The sequence below is a fragment of the Gobio gobio genome (assembly GCF_949357685.1).
Source record: "Gobio gobio genome assembly, chromosome: 18".
Classification (NCBI taxonomy): Eukaryota; Metazoa; Chordata; class Actinopteri; order Cypriniformes; family Gobionidae; genus Gobio; species Gobio gobio.
Window position 1 is genome coordinate 35,680,177 of NC_137111.1, and position 18,545 is coordinate 35,698,721.

The 18,545-nt window shown below is 38.1% G+C and overlaps 1 protein-coding gene across 1 annotated transcript in view; it reads left to right on the forward strand.

The window, feature by feature from the left end:
* The window catches only part of lrpprc (leucine-rich pentatricopeptide repeat containing), a 79,034-nt gene that overhangs the window by 14,149 nt on the left and 46,340 nt on the right, over positions 1-18,545 (forward strand). Inside the window, exons 15-22 of the mRNA XM_079842139.1 lie at positions 3,660-3,687; positions 3,777-3,834; positions 5,769-5,875; positions 6,979-7,056; positions 7,471-7,533; positions 7,627-7,740; positions 9,076-9,206; positions 11,643-11,728. Coding sequence (XP_079698265.1) covers positions 3,660-3,687; positions 3,777-3,834; positions 5,769-5,875; positions 6,979-7,056; positions 7,471-7,533; positions 7,627-7,740; positions 9,076-9,206; positions 11,643-11,728 — 665 coding nt within the window. The remainder of the gene's footprint in view (positions 1-3,659; positions 3,688-3,776; positions 3,835-5,768; positions 5,876-6,978; positions 7,057-7,470; positions 7,534-7,626; positions 7,741-9,075; positions 9,207-11,642; positions 11,729-18,545) is intronic.

Here is an 18,545-nt window from a genome sequence, read left to right on the forward strand (position 1 = left end):
GTAGCCCAATTACAGCATGGGAAGAATGCAAATAGAGTTTGTCCTTTTTGTTGTTTTGATGCCTCTGTCCGATGCTGAAAGACTACTAACTATCCTGACTGCCACTGATGGTGAGATGCAAGTGCTCACATTGGCATTTTACCCATCAACATGGTTGTCAGCGTTTGTTTTTTGGCTAATTCCCTCAGACAATCACCTCATTGCTCACACATCCTCATAAACCTGTCATGGTATTTTATTCATCTCATCATTTTCTTATGGTATCACTTAGTGCACTCACTCAGCTTAGATCAAAAATCAATCCCATCATGCACAATAGTTAAGGACCAGCTCTGTTTTTAACTCTGATTTGAACACAGGCCGTAGGGCAGCAGATGCTGCTGTCCTCTGTATTTAGCAAAGCATTTAGATGTGAAAGAGGAGCAGGGAGGTTGCCGGCAGCGATGGATGTCAGGTTTGTAATTGGGGTTGTCAGAAGGGTAGAGGGGGTTGTCAGGCCCTGTCTCCTTAGCGACCTGCTCTTGTAATAGTCAAGGTCACTAGATAATTTAATCATTAAACAATGTTGAATCTTTTTTTCCTTCATCATCTCCCTGCTTTACCGCCGTCCACATTCCCTACCAGCACTGCATCTTGATTTCATAATGTATGTGAATTTGCATATATGTGACCACTGAGTTTTAGAGCCATTTAAGATCCATTACATATACTATAAATGTATTATAATGAGTATAATATGTACAAAATAACATGTAGCCTAATTTTGACAATGTTAATTGCTCCAGTCTATTGAAAAAATGCTGAATTATTTAAAAAATCAGTTTGGATGAATGATTGTAAACTTCAATTGTTTCATTACTGGATGAATCAGCGTTTTTGATCTCTTGATTGAATGATTCAATGCTAAACATATTTTTAAGTATATATATATATATATATATATATATATATATATATATATATATATATATATATATATAAATGTCACTTGTCGCCACCTACTGGTGTAATTGATACAATCTTTATTTGACACAGTTTCTTTCAGCAAGAATGCGTTTAATTGATCAAAAGTGTCAGTAAAGACATTTCAAATGTTACAAAAGATTTCTATTTCAAGTAAATGTTATTTTAACGCTGTTCTATTCATTAAAGAATCCTGGAAAAAAAGCATCACTGTTTTCACAAAACTATTCAGCACAGCTATTTTCAATATTAATAAATGGAAAGCAGCAAATCAGCGTATTAGAATGATTCCTAAAGGATCATGTGACCCTGAACACTGGAGCAATGGCTGCTGAAAATACAGCTTTGCTATCATAGGAACTGGACAAAAAAAGTTATTTTAAATCGTAGTAATTTTACAATATTACTGTTTTAATGTTTTTTTGATCATGTAAACGTAGCCTTGGTGAGCATAAGAGACTTCTTTTGAAAAACATGAAAAAAATCTTATACCACCGTTAGGGATGAAACGGTATGGAAATTTAACATCACGATTATAGTGACCCAAATTATCACGGTTATCAATATTATCACGGTTTTGTTCAAGTTTTATATTTGAAAATCAACAAACAAACTAAAGCAGCTCTATGCACTTTAAGCAAGATTCTGTGGGATTTTCTTCCTTATAATGGCCGTCGTCAATATAGCAACGCATAAATAATAATAATTTCTCGTAAATATAATCTCTAATATTATCTCTGTAAATATATTCTCAAGCAATATTCTCATCAGTGTTCAGCAATGATGCATTTAAATCTAGCATGTTTTGTGTAAGAGCCCAAACAGTATCCTAGAGAAATAATGCATATCCATATTTCCATATGATTTGACAGTTTATTTTATTAAATATCAAAATGACTGCATCATACCTGACACCTAGATGATCACTTTACAGCCAGTTTTATGACTTTCATTGTCTTCAAATGCTATTAAAGTTTCAAACGTGTATAACGTTACCAATGTTGTGTGTAACTTTAGAGACGGTCCCTAAATTCACCAACTTTATGCCAGTCACATCAGATGCGCTGTGGCTCTGCTGTGTTTGTTTGAAACTATTTTCGCTGCTGAAATAGAACAAAAACAGTCAACCTCTGTATGATGAGTGAATCTCTTGCGTATATCACACACACATCTCTGCTTTTAGTGTAGATTTCAGCGTGTGAGCGGCGCGCGCTCTGAACAAAATTCCGGATAATCTGAACGCCTCTGATTATGAGACATTGCATTCATAAACTCAATATAAACACGTGTGAGTGGTTATAATGCGCAACGCGATTATAACAGATGGCTTTTGAGAAGACTATAATAAGTTCAACAGCAGAGTGGCTAGTGTGCAGCCGAAATAACGTTAACTTACACCCGCAAACGGCGGTTGTTAATGGCAAATCCTGATTATTATCCCTTAAATGTCACCCTAGTCTTGTCTGAACTTGTTCGTTCGCTTCACGTTATTATTTCCCAGACGTAGTTTTGGTATTGAGGTCAAAGTCCACTTGCCTTGCGTTCGTAGTTTTGAAGTGTTTCCCTCTATTACAGCGACTTTATTCTGGCATGTTCTGCAGACAGGTGACCATCTTCGATTAAGTTTCCCTCAGGACTTTTGTAAAAGCCAAAATATGACAACGCCTCAGATTGGGTCCTTTTAGAGGCTGAACAATCTCCAGAGTGCTGTCACTGCCTTCTGCCATTTCTTCTCATTCAGAAAACAGTGGTGCGCGCAACATACTGACGCTGACTGGACAAGATTTACCGCGAGTTTTAAAATCGTGATAATCACATGCGGTTTTAATGATAATTAAATTTTATACGATATTACTAACCGTTACTAAATTTTACCGTGGTTTATCGTGAAACCGGTAATCGTTTCATCCCTAACCACCGTCCAGAAGCATGGGGTTGATATGCTGAATAAAATGTTTGATATTTTTTTTTAATTCAAATTCAACAAGGAGAGTAGTAGAGTAGAGCTCACACATAATAGTAGATTTCTTATATTTCTTATTTATTTTCAATAAATTAATATTTTACATCCAATAAAGTAAACTCAAATTGATTAAAAATGTGTATACCTCAATAACATAAATGTATGTACACTAATATTCATAAGTATACCAGACTGAGCAAAAAAAAAATACAATAACAAAAATTTTTAGATGCGAAACGAAAACGTTTTGTCTTTGCATTTGCAAGAAATATTATTTTGTGTTAGCGAGATCCTGTCCTTGTTGAACGTTGGTATGTTTTGAGCTTATGCAACAAAGTAATTATCTACCTCCTTTTTCAGTATTTGGCATGGACATGCCTTTCGTTTTTTATTTATTTATACAAATTTTATATAATTATTTTCTAGTTATGTTTAGCTATAACATATTTTGACTTAAGTGCAGTCTCTGTATAAATGTTTTCCTTATGCAGTAAAAATGGTTAACTGGAACAATCATGGACAGTAATCGTGGAGATTTGATTGGTCAAAAGGTGTGGGACCCTTGCTATAGGTTCTCACTGGTCAAATGAAGCCCTGTCACACCAAATGCATACTTGATCTTGATTTCACTGTCTTGGCAGATGTTAGATTTGAAATATTCTGTTTCAAAGTTGCACTTAATGTTTTAATCTATCTGTGCGAGTCATCTCTGATCCTCCACTGCCCCCTACAGGTTTCATGATGTGGAGATCATGGCAAAGGTAAGATGAAACCAAGAGATTTTGAGATAGATGATGAAAAAAAAAAAAAAAAAACTTTGTTAGAGTAACCTCATCATCTGATGTTACAGATCACAGAGCTTCTCTATAAAGATGCCCGGTTCAATCAGGCTAACACTGAAACTTCTGGTATGTTGCTTGTACCATTTTTCACACTCCTTAAACTGCATGTATCTGTTTTTAACACAATTTGCTGCTCATGTTTTTCTCTCTCGCCATTTTAAATAACCTTTTTTTTTTATTCTTTTTTTTTTATACTTTTCTGTTGATTTAAATGGTCCTGCAGTACGACAAATGAATTCATAGTACAATATTTAAATCTTTCAAAAATGACACTTCATTTTACAAGATTTCGAAAAATGCTATCTACAGTAGCTTAATAAATTATAACATGCTGCATATATGACTTTTCACTTTTTTAATTACTATAATTTTCATGATAATTCTTGGTGAAAGCCAGTAGGGGAGAGCAGGGACGAAAGTACCATTTTTCAGAAAAACGTAATTTTAAAAGATAATATTTTAGACCGAGATATATTTTTGCTGTGGTCAATAACTCACAAGTGTGGTCTATAAATAGCAGGTGGTATTTTGTACAAATGTAGAATGACTACAGTATATTTTCACTTTGAACATAAGCTGCACATTGTTACTTTTGACCCCATCAGGTGGGACGAAACTAACACACAGGTGGGTCAAAAGTAACACAACAATACAAGCTAGATTTTTTTGTGATACTCTTGTGTTTTTTTTTGTTGTTTTTTTTTTAAACATACCTGACTATGACCATGTTAATATGTAACTGCAACATATTTTGTCCTTTATCTTTGCAAAATAAATATTAAATTACATTTTCATTTTAAATGTTAAAGTTTATCAAATGTTTCAAATGTAACCTGACAGGACAAACTTGAATTGTTTAGAATATTTTTTTATTTGCAATGTAAATCTATTTGACAAGTTTTTTCTTCAACAGAATGAACAATATGAAAATTAAATTAAATTAGCATAATATGCATTATATATATAATAGCGTGTTACTTTCGTCCCGACAGGAAGTCCTGACATTTAAACACGATTTACTTTTATACTGAAAAACTCAAAGACAAACCTTCAGGGTGTGTAACAGCACAAAATAACCCGTAGATTGATCATTACTGCGACACATGAAACAAGAAACACAACTTGTAATTAGAAAAAAAGTACAGCTTCATTAATTTTCTTGCCGTACTTGAAAACTATATTTCGGACCTAACCACGGAAAACAATGACGGAATCACGTGATATTTGGCAGATCCGTCAAGGGTTGTGTGCTGAACGTGCTGTCATAACTTGAAATGCAAATATAGTCAAGGGCTCTGAGAAAATCGCTTTGTTACTTTCGTCCCGTGTTACTTTCGCCCCGGTACTCCCCTATAATACCAGTTCTGGAGATGCATAGTATAAGACAGAGGTTGGGAAACACTGCACTTGTAAATCTCTATGCCTATATGTCCTCTTAGCTGGTTTCACTGGCAGTATCGTGTGTGTGTGTCTGTCTAGGGTTTCTGGCAGTGATGGAGTTTATCCTGACAGCCGTACTTTGCATTAAGTGTGTGTGTCTGATGCAGTCTGAAAAGTACCCGTGTGCATGTTTGTGTGAGTGCTGTCTGTTTGCTGACTCTGCGCTGAGTTAACAGAGCTTCTGTGAGTGTCTGTCGTCTCGCTGCACTGGAGCAGGCCTCGGCGCTGGTGTCCGAGCAGGTGGGAGCGATGGAGACGGTCTCTCTGTCTCATCCCATCACTATGCACAACGCAAATGTGTGCGTGAGGCTGTCAGCTGCCAGCCACTTGTTAAAACAGACTTCAGTCAAGTCTGGAGCAAAGCTGCCTGTGTCAGCACAACACACATATATACAGTTTAAGAGCTTATTTGCTGGATTGCAATATTTTTGTTGTTCTGGTTCTCCAGAAGCTCCTTTTTGTGATTTTTTTTTTTTTATATATATTTTTTTTTTTTATATAACTATTCTTTTTTTATAAAAAGCAGGAATTGTCAAATTGGCTCTTCTCTCCTTTTGCAGAAAATGTGGCCTACTTGCTTTACAACCTGATTGATTCCATGAGCGAGGTAGAGGTGCACTCCAAAGAAGAGAAGCTAAGGGAGTACTTCAGCCTGCTCAAGAACATGGTACATTTGCAAACTGTCTGCCTGTTAAATAAGTCTGTCTAGGACCCCAGGGAGTAGCCGTTCACAATGCTGCCTTATCAGACAAAATGTACACTAGCATTAAAAAAAAATTGTTTTTATTAAAGGATACATAACACGCACAGTTTTTGCCAATCTCATGTGAGTTGAGTACCTATAGAGTAGTATTGCATCCTTCATATCTCTGAAGAGTCTTTCGTTTTATCAGATTTATAAAAGACAGATATGCTGTACCGATTCTTTCCGAAAACAGCTGAGCTAGTGCATGCGTGCAGTGGGCAGAGCTTAAAGAGTCACGAACACATGCACACATTAAGCATGAAATGGCACTAGATCCCCCCCCCTTAAGGATGCAGTAAACCAAAAAAGTGACCGTAAAGACATTTTATAATGTTACTAAAGAGATTTATGTTTCAAATAAATGCTGTTCTTTCAAACTTTAGCAAACAATCCCGAAAATGTTTTCTTGTTTTCCACAAAAATATTAAGCATCACATCTGTTTTAAACATTGATCATAAGAAATGTTTCTTGAGCACCAAATCAGCATATTAGAATTAATTTTGAAGGATTGTGTGACTGAAAACTGGAGTAATGGCTGCTAAAAATTTAACTTTGCCACCACAAGAATACATTTATTCTCAAATATATTAAAATGGAAAGCAGTTATTGGAAATTGCAATAATATATTGCAATATTACAGTCTAAAAGCCCAAACTTGTGAACTGTAGTGTATAAAACATATTTGAGTGTATAGGCTAAGCTAGCAGGCTAATCAATTAGTGCTATGCTAAGCTAGTACACAAAGCATTTAGCTTGCAAAATTAAAAACGACCTAAAAAAACCCCTCAAAGATCATGGAAGGTTTATTTCCACATCTACAATTTTGATTATTTACTATTCTATTAAATGCAACATTTAAAAGACTTTAGCGGTCAGAAAAATACATGCATATGGAGGCACTGAAGCAAAGCTAAAGACCATTTTGAAATTACTTTGCTGTCTTGCCCTCATTAGTGTCAATTCAGTTAATTCTTTAATTTTGATGAGTGTTTATTTGGTGTCAATAAGTTGTTTGTTTTTTTAGAATATCAACATCTCACTGAATATCTTCAGAGGAATCCGGAACATTCTGGAGTCCTACCAGGTTCCAGAGCTTGTCAAGGTATTTTATTATTAGTGCTGTTTTCAAGTATGTTACTAATTGTCATACCTTGTGTTTTTTTTTGTCTGGCAGACAATAAAAAAGGCAACAACAAAAAATGTCTTAGTTGGAGCCATAGCTGTGTGGCCAAGTGCTCCGACATATGGTGCAGTTGCACTTCGGGCTACTGATATCTAAATATAGACAAAAACAAAAAGCCAATAAAAAAACCTTACACTCCCATTGAAAGAGATACTTGTCAATCAGTAAGAAGCTACTTAGCAACCACACTGTATAAACTGCCTAACAACGCCCATGCAACCACCCATAACACCCTAGCATCATGGGCACATCTCTTTACAAATCTAGTTTTTATATTTTTATTTAGGTGTATGATGGTACCGTTAATAGAGCAGGTCATAATTTATTTTTCAGGATGTCCTTGCTCTTGTGGATAAAAAGGAAAGTGGTATGGTGACTGATGTGCCACTTCTTAGAGTAAGTTTTTGTCTTTTTTTTTTTCAACTTTCAACCAAATGTGTTCAATGCATCAGGTGAGCTGTCAGTCAAATATCCTCATGTTTGTGTCAGGGATTGGAGGGGAGACTTTCGTTCTTGGAGAAGACCCTGGCAGAGCTGAAAGCTGAGGGCAAGCCCGCCCATTCCACCCTCAAAAAAATTATCGCTCTCCTGTGTACAGAGGAGGTGAGACCTATTCTCCTCATAAATACTTATCATATTTGTTAGTGTTCTGGTCTGTTTTTTTCATAGTCATTTTATAATGGTCAACTTGTATAAAATGAACCAATTATGTGCCTTATTTTGAGGTAAGAGTGGATTCTGTCTTTTTAACTTGAATGTGCAAGGCTTCCTGTGTTAGCCAGTTATTTTATCTGTTCAAAACAGCCCATCGATATGCTGCTTGATGTTGCAAACTGGTATTTATTATATTATTTTAATTTATTATCTTAAAGGGTTAGTTCACCCAAAAATGAAAATTCAGTCATTAATTACTCACCCTCATGTCGTTCCAAACCCATAAGACCTTTGTTCATCTTCGGAACACAAATGAAGATATTTTTGATGAAATCCATAGGCAGCAATTTTATGACCACTTTCAAGGCCCAGAAAGGTAGTAAAGACAACGTTAAAATCTTGGTGTCAGACTCTTACGCTGTTGACGTAGTGTATACAGTGCAATACTTCCTAGTTCTGTGGTAGAACGACTTGTGCGCGTCGTGGCCCTCACGTGAATGGCGTCGGCCAATGGTAAGCTGGCGTTCTGGAAGTGCTGCACTGTTTACGGTTTACACTGCGTCAACAGCGTAAGAGTCTGAAACAGGCTAGAAGAAATTGTTGAATAAAGTCGTTATTTTTGTTTGTTTTTACACACAAAAAGTATACTCGTCACTTCATAAAATTAATGTTGAACCACCGGGTTCAGATTAATCTAGATTAATTCCAAGATTAATCTAGATTAAAATGGCTCATTTGAATTCTGCCGAAGACATTCAGAATATGTGCTCGTAAGTGATCGTTTGTCTTTTTGTAGTTTGAATAATAAATAACTTCTGTCCCTTTAAGACCTGACACACGCATGGCACAGACTATTTTAACAATGTCTTTACTACCTTTCTGGGCCTTGAAAGTGTTAATTAAATAGCTGTCTATAGAGGGGTCAGAGAGCTCTCGGACTTCATCAAAAATATCTTCATTTGTGTTATGATGATGAACGAAGGTCTTACAGGTTTGGAACTACATGAGGGTGAGTGATTAATGGGAATTTTCATTTTCGTGTGAGCTAACCCTTTAATCATAAACACACTTGTTTGTAGAGCAAATAGCTTTACTGCTACCGCACTTTATTGTTCTAATTATTTACATCTAGCGGCTAATGAATTGGAAGTCACACTTTCGCAGGAAATAGCTTACGTCTGCAAAAAAAAAATGACGGTCGGCCTGTCAGCAGCCAGAACCATTTATCAGTCTTTGTGTATATGTATAATTGATTTTTCCCTGCAACTTTGGCTCTCTCATCAGAAACTGGAGCAAGCTCTGGAGCTCAAAATTCAGTATGAAGCAGATATGACTCCTGCCAGTTATGCCATGCTCATCAACCTGTGCTGTCGCCATGACAATGCTGAGGAAGCCATCAAACTAAAAACGGAATTGTAAGTTTGACATGCACATCATCATACAAACATCCTTGGTGAACTATTATTTTAATTGTCGACAAATCAAAACAAGCCCTTTACTGTGGAACATGTCAGGCCATTTTTTGAATCGAGATGGAGCTTCAAGCCTCAAAAGGCACAAAAGCACCATAAAATTTGTCCATATGACTATTTCTCATCTTCTGATTTACATCGTTGTTAACTGATAATGCTTCCATTCAATGAGCTGTTAAAGTTTCCATAAAATTCACGATTCTTATTGTTTTATGCAATATTTCATAGTTTTTTATAGATGATATATCAATCCAGCCATCTGTTCTCCAAGCCACTTCATCCTTTCAACAGGGTTGATTTATCAATGTACATAATTATATATAAAAAAAGAAATGTGCCCTTATAATCTTTATTAATGTCTTTTTACCATCCCCTCCCTCTCACAATGACATCTCTTTGATGTGTGCACTGGTGTGAGAACAGGATTATAATACCTCCCCTCCAGCAACCTGTCACTCACATGAAACAATCTTCCATTTAGTTTTCACGCCCACTTTCTACGATCCCTATGGACATAATCAAGTCCCTCCCTACAAAATTTTTTTTGTGTGTCAATTTTAGAAGCCGTATCACTTAGATTTACATCACAATGGGGGGAAAAAAGACAATCAATTTCTGGTCCTTTTTATACCTGTTATTAAGATGTGTTTTGGTCGATCGGATCATAAGTGGACGACGCTAAATACAGGTGTAAACGGGGTCTAAAAAGTTTTGACCTTGTCCACAATCGACCACTTCCACAGGTAGTTGAAAATGCATTTGACCGAATTCCTTCCGTAGAGTATACGCCCATGTTGTCGAATAGTTTGAATGGCCACAAAAGTCCGCCTACTTTCTGCCTTCTAACCTGTGTGAACATTATGGGAAGTGCGCAAGCCAGACGGGATTTAAACCTTTATCGGCCGAAGACCCTAAGTTTGGTTTGAAGAATGAAAAAAATACCAAGCACAATGTTCTCACCATTCCTCATTTCTAACACCGCATTTGTCATGATCTTGCAGCTATGAGCAGAAACCCAAGCTACTGTTGTCCGTATGTTTTTCAGTCGTCTCCAAACTTGTTCATATGTTATGTAAATTTCATGAGCTCATCCATTAGATCGAAAGCTCTGAAAAAGCCTATGAATTTACCCACCCATAGACCTTCCCCTTGAGTAAGTCAGGATAGAAGTGGTTCAAAGTGGACAAAAGAGATGGTTATTGGTATAGATGTTAATGGAAATGTCTCGACCAAAGTGTAAACAGGTCCTCTGATTCAACTTGACTTGAACCGCTGCAACAAGATGACTGTACATCAGCTCTAGAAAAATGTTATTGGCCAGCTAAGTTTTTTAATTGATTCATTTCCGTTATAAATAATCATTAGTTATTTACTTTGGGGCCACTTACACAACACCATTTTCAACCAAAATAGAAAACTGTCAATGAGTTCCGGCCACTCATCCCCACGGCAACAGTGTTTGGTGGCTAGAGAACGGAAACCTTGAAACAGGTTTTGAAATACCGCTATCATCATCGTGTAAACTTAAAAAAAACATAAATCTGTAAGGAAGGCTTGCACGTAAGCATTACGTGTTAAGTCTATAGGCAAGGGCGTTTGAATACGTACAGTATGTGTGCAGGTGCGTAGTTTTTCTTTACAAAATGACCGCCAAATTACTTGTCTGCATTGCATAATACAGCGTTTTTAGTCACTTCCGATAATTTCGATTAACATTTTCATCTGTATAGAGGGAAAGTGAAGTGAAGGAGGCCTTCACAAAGAAGAGTCTAGTTGACATGGTCTCAAGGCTGCATTGTGGTCATGTCTAGGCACAGGTCCACCATCTGATCTGGATACGGCAGACTACTGTAAACCTCTGGATAAACAGAGAGACTAATATTAGCTTAGATGGCGTTCATTGAAGTGAAGATCAGAATCAGTTGAGCTTTTGAATCAGTTGAACTTGAGTTGAATCGTTTGGTGAACTGCATCAACCGATTCATTTAAGATTTGGCTCCATAGAATAATTTGGTTACATTTTGTTTCTCATAAGCTCTCATTAATGTGCCAAGTAGAGCTATAGTGAATGATTAAAGAATAATAATAATAATAATAAAATCTCACAGATTGCTATGGTATATCAGTCACAGTTTGGTCATTTTGGAGTTTAACAGCACAATCCTGATTTACTGTGAATTGTTCTTAAATACCGGTATATCACCTTTTTTCTTCCATGAATGAAATTTTTTGTCATTATTTGCTCACCTCGTCATGTTGTTCCAAAGCATATGACCATTTCATTTTTAAAGTGAATCTCTTTGAATTTAAAGCATTCACAGCACAAAGAAAATGACTTTCACATTTGTCAGCCTGTTTACTCTTTCTTTTGCGTTTCAGAGCTCGCAAGGACTCTGCGGTAGCGCTGGATGCTCAGAAGTATGTGGCCTTGGTCCGAGTGCTATCCAAACACGGCAAGCTGGAAGGTTAGTGGCCGCATCTGTGACCATGTGAAAGCTTTGGTCCCTGTTGAAATAATTGCAGATGCCCTCTTATTTTCACTATCTCGGATTAATGAAATAATTTAGTTTAGTTTGTCACAAATAATGTGGGCCGTCACATTAGGTGTGCCTTGCCTCACATTTTAAACCACTTAGGATGTCAAGGTACCAATGAGAATTTTTGTATTACTTATCACGTCGCTATCAAAAGCTTGCCACTCGCTTAATTAGTTTCTTAAAGGCGGCGTTCAGAATCAAGCCTGGCGCAAGTGCATCTGCGTGCGGGAGTGAGGTCCGAGACACCTGTCTATCCACATGGGGACATTAATCAGCCATTATCTGAATTCCACGGTGGATTTCTCCATGCTCATGTAAGACGCAATTACAATAAAAGTGTTTCCTCTTTGCTTTGTGCACACAGTGATGGTGAAAATACACGCTCTGTCTCTCTTTTCACGATGCGTGTCACTCTTTGGCTGCCCCCTCCCTCTCGCTCGGACTCATCCTGTCACAGAGCGAGGGAAAATTACAGGACCGACTGCACTTTAACAGAATTACCGAAATCCGTCCTGATACTAATGGCATATCATGTCGGGGAAAGTGCTTGAGTATTTCACACACATACGCACATTTGCATGTGAATTCAGGCGAAAGTGTGTGATGAGGAAAGTGTGTGTGTATGTATATGTGTGTCCATCAGAGCGAGCCGGTGGCCATTAGCCCGCCGGTGTGTGCTCGGAGCTTGTCATTCACATTAACACACCTCAGCGCCCCAGCCTGCCCGCATCACCGCCGCAAACCGATCCGCTTGAAGATCATGACTCGTGGCACCGTAGCGCACCGACTGCCCTGGCTTTTAATGGCCGTGTTTTGGTTTGAAACCTTTTCTCCCCCTGTTGTTCCTTCCTACTTTGTTTTTTCTCCCCCTCATGTCCTCACATTTGTTACGGAGTTCATAAAACGCTGTTGCCGGTTCACAGGTTGGCAGAAGGCCGCAGAATGAGCCGGAGGACTAATGGGCTGTGTGATATTTGTTTACCTCAGTGTGTGTGGTATCAGACAGTGGGCTGGGATGCTCCGCTGCTAGTCATCCATTCGGACCCATTTACCACCAACAGCTGATTGGCTTTGATTAGTGGTTCTGTCAGATGGGAAGAATTTGAGCTGTCTGCCGTCACAGAGCTTTCTCATACGGCTGAAGCTCGGTTCAGCTCAGTTGCTGTTTGTGGTCCAGTGATGTGTGAACTGTGCTCCGTATGACCAGAGAGTGGTCTGAGGGGCTTCATTTGCAACTCAGAAGTCTGTCTTGCTCGTTCATCCATAGCCTCAGGACATGTTCAAGTCCTTGTATTGTGCTAAAGTTTACACACCTCAAAGCAGTGGCCTAGCACATGTGTACCGTCACATTGAGCTCTGACATTTTCTGCTATTTCCTAGGCTTTATTTCAAAGCATAGGCATCTGGATGCTTACTGCCTAAATAGGCACGGCAGCTACCTTCTAAGGCAGGATAAGTAATTGTTTTGAAACACTATACATTGGCAGCATCTTCATTTTAAAGTTGTTCACACATCATACACATTGAGCTCCTCATTTGAAGTGCTTGATGGACTCAACACTCACGATTAATTCCAATAGGGTGCAACAGTAGCTGAGTTTCCATCTAAACGTGAAGCGGATCATTTCCATGTTCTCAAAAAAACAATGTGAATTAGGTGCGTTTCCATCAAGTTGTGGAGTGGCTGACTGTGGTATTGGTAACCTAGTAACCAACAGTAAATAAAACGCCATCAGCGGAAACAGCCGATTATGCCGCGTTCCAGGCAACCCGTAAAACGTGTTTTTCCAACCTTCTACCCGTGAAAGTGCACTGGAACGGCAGTCAAACCGTGACTTCCCACCCGTGAACTCGTTCTAGACCGATGTACTCCCAGTTACGAGCTCTGACGTCACATAGCCTGCAAAACAACAATAGGAGCCCTACGGCTGCAGTGTTTATGAAACAAATATGCAAATAGCGTAAAATAAAAGGTATAACAGCTTCTCTTGCCGTATGCGCCGCTTTTTCTCCTCCGTTTCCCTCAAATAAGCAAGGAGTAAGCTCCTTTGGCGATAGAAATGATTGTAAATGAGCATAAGCCCCGTACAGTCCGCAATTCCTTGCGCTCAGGCAGTTTGGCGTGACTTTGCCTGGAACGCTACAAAGTTGTGAGTCGTGGTTTGAAGTTGTAACTTACGGGCTCAAAAACCTGCCTGGAACCCAGCATTAGTCACGTGGATTTAATGTTCAATATTTAATGTTTTAATGTTCAAATTTATTCAGCAAATGCGTTTCCATATCCCATTATTTGCAACTTGCAATTATTTCGCACAATTAAGAAACCACAAAGCCAGCGTAAAAACATTTTTGTGAATATTAAGGGATTTTTCCATCACTTGTTTCTGATGCGATGCTTCAAAATGAGCATAAACACAGGGTGATGGAAATTGGAAACTTCGCTAGTGACTGATTACTTTTTCAGAAATCTCTAACCCTAACCCTTTGATAAACAAGACTTAAAGTTCTTTAAAACCAGAATCTACCCAGAGTTCAAACCACTCATATCTGGTTGACGTTTCCATAAAATTGTGGAATTCTAGTGTGGATAATATGATATTGTATTGTTACATAGCTTCATATTCATTTTTTCTTACATTTTGTACATTTTTAAATAAATAGTTGTAATAGTTTAATGGATCTAATTAAAGGGTTAGTTCACCCAAAAAATGAAAATTCTGTCATTAATTACTTACCCTCATGTCGTTCGACACCCGTAAGACCTCCGTTCATCTTTGGAAAACAAATTAAGATATTTTAGTTGAAATCCGATGCCTCAGAAAGGCCTCCATTGGCACAATGCACTGTACACTCTCAAAACCCATAAAATGTACTAAAGACGTCGTTACAGTATAGTTTTCGTGCCCAAAAATGCCTAAATAATGACTTGTATAGTGATGACCGATTTCAAAACAATGCATCATGAAGCTTTGAAGCGTTATGAATCAGTGAGTCGATTCAGCGGTTTGGATCGCCAAAGTCACGTGATTTCAGCAGTTTGGCGGTTTGACTTGCTGATTCATAACTCTTCAAAGCTTCATGATGCATTGTTTTGAAATCGGTCATCACTATATAAGTCGTTATTTAGGGTTTTTTTGCGCACAAAAACTATTCTAGTCACTTTATAAAGTTGTTGTAGAACCACTGTAGTGAGATGGACTTTGTAACGACGTCTTTAGTACCTTTTAAGGGTCTTGAGAGTGTACAGTGCATTGTGCCAATGTTGGCCTTTCTGAGCCATCAGATTTCAACTAAAATAACTTCATTTGTGTTCCGGAGATGAACGGAGGTCTTACGGGTGTTGAACGACATGAGGGTAAGTAATTAATGACAGAATTTTCATTTTTGGGTGAACTAACCCTTTAATTGACATGGATTAGATATGGGAGTGGACGGTCTCTCCTTTGTTGGGTGGATCTTGCCTCAGGATTATAGGTAATGTAATATTTCATCAGGAATTCAGTAATAATTTTTTTTCATAAAGAAGTAATTACTCATATCATCACTTAACCTCTGTGCTCATGTAGCTCTGTCTAGAAAGGTTCATTTTGAATGTTCGAGTCAATTTCTCTATAGAGAAAATGAATAGAACCCCCCCCAAAAAGTGTTTTTAATTAGAGAGTACTTCAGTAGAACACTGGGAGGTACATTAAGGCAAATGCATCCCTTTCTGCATGACTTTCATCCAGCTTTAGTGCGTAGCCTCATTTTATATGGCTTAAACGTTGTCCTCCATCAGTGAGCTGCTGTACAACAATGCTTGTTAAAGCCCTGGGCTATAAGGAAAGTACATGGTTGAGTGCTTAGAGTGACGGCCCAAGAATCAAGAGGTTGTTAGTTCTAATCCCCTCGTGGGTATCGCTGTCACGACGCCCTCCGGCGATCCACTTAACCTCCATTGCTTCAATTCATATCCAGCTGTTAACACATAACATGTGGCACTTTTTAGACAAGAGCGCTTCTTAAATGACAAGCCTCTATTTAAATGGGCTGACTGCTGGGATCTTGATAAAACAATCCTCAAAAATTACAAAAAGCAGTAAAGGATGAGATCTGTGCCCGAATAACAGCGTGACTGAGTAGATAAGTGAACGGAGCTTTATCGTACAAAAGCAGCCTCTTAAAAACTCAGCATGACCCTGCTGAACCTCCTGTTCCCCGCTTCACAGTTCCTTTTGGCTCATCACTTTTCCTGACAGTACGGAGCGCTGCGCTGGATTTGCATAACAACAGGACAAAAATTGCAGGGTGATGAAGTGACAGATTGGAATTTGTGGGCTAAAACAAGCTGGCTGTCTCTGTTTGAGTGTGTGTGCACGTGTGTGGAGACTGAAGTGAACTGTGTTGTTGTAGGTCGACCTACATCGTATATTTCCATATGCATGCCGTTACTCTTCACACTTGAGGTCCTTGTTATTGTCAAAACACTGTAGGAATGCTCGTTGGGTAAAGGAGAGGGGTTTTTTCCTACTGAAATCCACAGTTTTTTATGCAAATATAAGTAGGTGTTTGTAGGTTGTTTTCCCTCTGCACTCTGTGCTTTATCACACTGTTGTCCAAAATTATGGGGGATTTTTAGTGTTTTTGAACATAGTCTCTATAATGGTGCGTTCACACCGAACTTGAATTGAGCGTCAAATTTGCTTTTATCACGTCTAGTTGGATGCTTGAACATTTTGAATCCACTCAACCGTCCAAAGTGAATTGGACATGCGTATAAAGCGAGCGTTTGAAGCGAAATAGATGCGTGTTCGAGGCGCTCCAGGAGCTGCGTCTGGATGACGGCCGCTTTCAGCGGTACTTCCGCATGTCCCACGTCCATATAGATCTGAATGACTGCTCACTGCCAATATCAGTCGTTCCTCCATGTTGAATGAGTGACTTTAAAAAATAATAAAAAATAATTAATTAATAAATAATTAAATGCATAAAAGAACAGTAACAACAGTTTTCATCACTGTCAAACCATAATAATGCAATAATACGCCAAGGTCCTTCAGTCTTTCAGTCCTTAAACACAGCTACTGTTTTGAATAAGTGACTCCGGGCGGGCCTGCTGCCGTTTATCACGTCACCTCACCACGTGACGGCAGCAAGCAGGCTCCTGATTGGTTAACGCGGCGAAAACAGATGCAAAGTTTGGATTTTTCAACTCTGGCATCAGACGCGAATTCGCTTCAAACGGCTTCAAATGAGGCGAAATTGCGCTGCGCTAAACATGTCTATCGCGCCGCAGGACCTCCAGACGCGCGTCAACACATCTTTACTTTGACTTAACATGGAAATCTCTTGCTCCAGATGCTCAATTCGCGTTTGGTGTGAACGCAGCATAAGACTTCTTTTATTTGATCAAAAATACAGTAAAAAATGTATATGAAATTATTACAATTAAATAACTGTTTTCGTCATTTAAAACAGTAATTAATTGAATAAATATTTAAAAAAATATATATTCCTGTAATGACACATCTGAATTTTCAGCAGCCATTGCTCCAGTCTTCAGTGTCACATGATCCTTCAGAAATCATTCTAATATGCTGATTTTCTGCTCAATAACCATTTTTTAGGATTATTTTATGATTTTAAAAAAAAATCTTTATTTGAAATAGAAAACTTTTGTATGTCTTTACTGACAGTTAATCATCACAAAAGTACTTTCTGCAGTATTTTAAAATAAAAAAAATGTAGTATTCTGCATATTCTGCCTTTACTAGTGTGTGTGAACTAGCTTTACAGATAGCTAACAGTCTCCAATAAAGAACTAGGAAGCATCTTGCTGTTTTAGTGTGTTTTACTGGAAGGACTGTAAAACTGTAACATACAGAAACAAAAAGAAAACATATTACAATCTCAATAAGGAGAATATACAATGCAAATATAAAATAAGTAGCTTAGAATTAACTAAACCCTCAAAAACGATCGCATTAGCGAGAGAATAGCACAAAGCTAATATACATGGAAAATGCCATAGGGAAGCTAACAGTACTAGCGTCACATATTTCCTTACAAATTACAAATAGAAAACATGCTAAAATTACTCAATTTGGAATATAAAGGAAGCTAAGATCACTTATCAAACAAATACTTACAGACAGATAATTGCCAGGGACCAAAATAATGATTTACAGCCTTTAACACTCTGGGAGATCGACTTGCTGAAGGATTGTTAGTAAAATAACTGAACTACGGAGGCTCTGCGTGGACAAAACACATAAAACTCAAAACACAAATAATTCTTCCCACAAGGGGGCAGCACACTCCCCGTCTGATATACTGCTATATCACTATTGACCTTTAACTAATAACACAATTTCAGAAATAGGTCTTGAGTACACCTTAGCAGTGCCTTCTTTAATTATCCGTACGTCTACTTTACGTACTCTTTTATCTCGACCAGGATAAGTGTCCACAATAAGTCCAGTAGGCCATTCGTTTCTTTTGACCTGAATGTCCTTTAGAAGAACAACGTCACCAATGGCTAAGTTTGGTTGATCTGCTTGCCATTTTCTTCTTGGTTGAAGGGATGCCAGATACTCTTCTCGCCATCGTTTCCAGAATGAGTTGGCAAGACTTTGCACCTGTTTCCATTGCTTCCGGTACAAATCCTTTAGGTCAAAGTCTCCAGGTGGAATAGAGACAGGACAGATTTTCTGAGTGAGAAGGGCTCCTGGTGTCAGCAAATCGGGTTGTTGAGGGTCGGAAGACA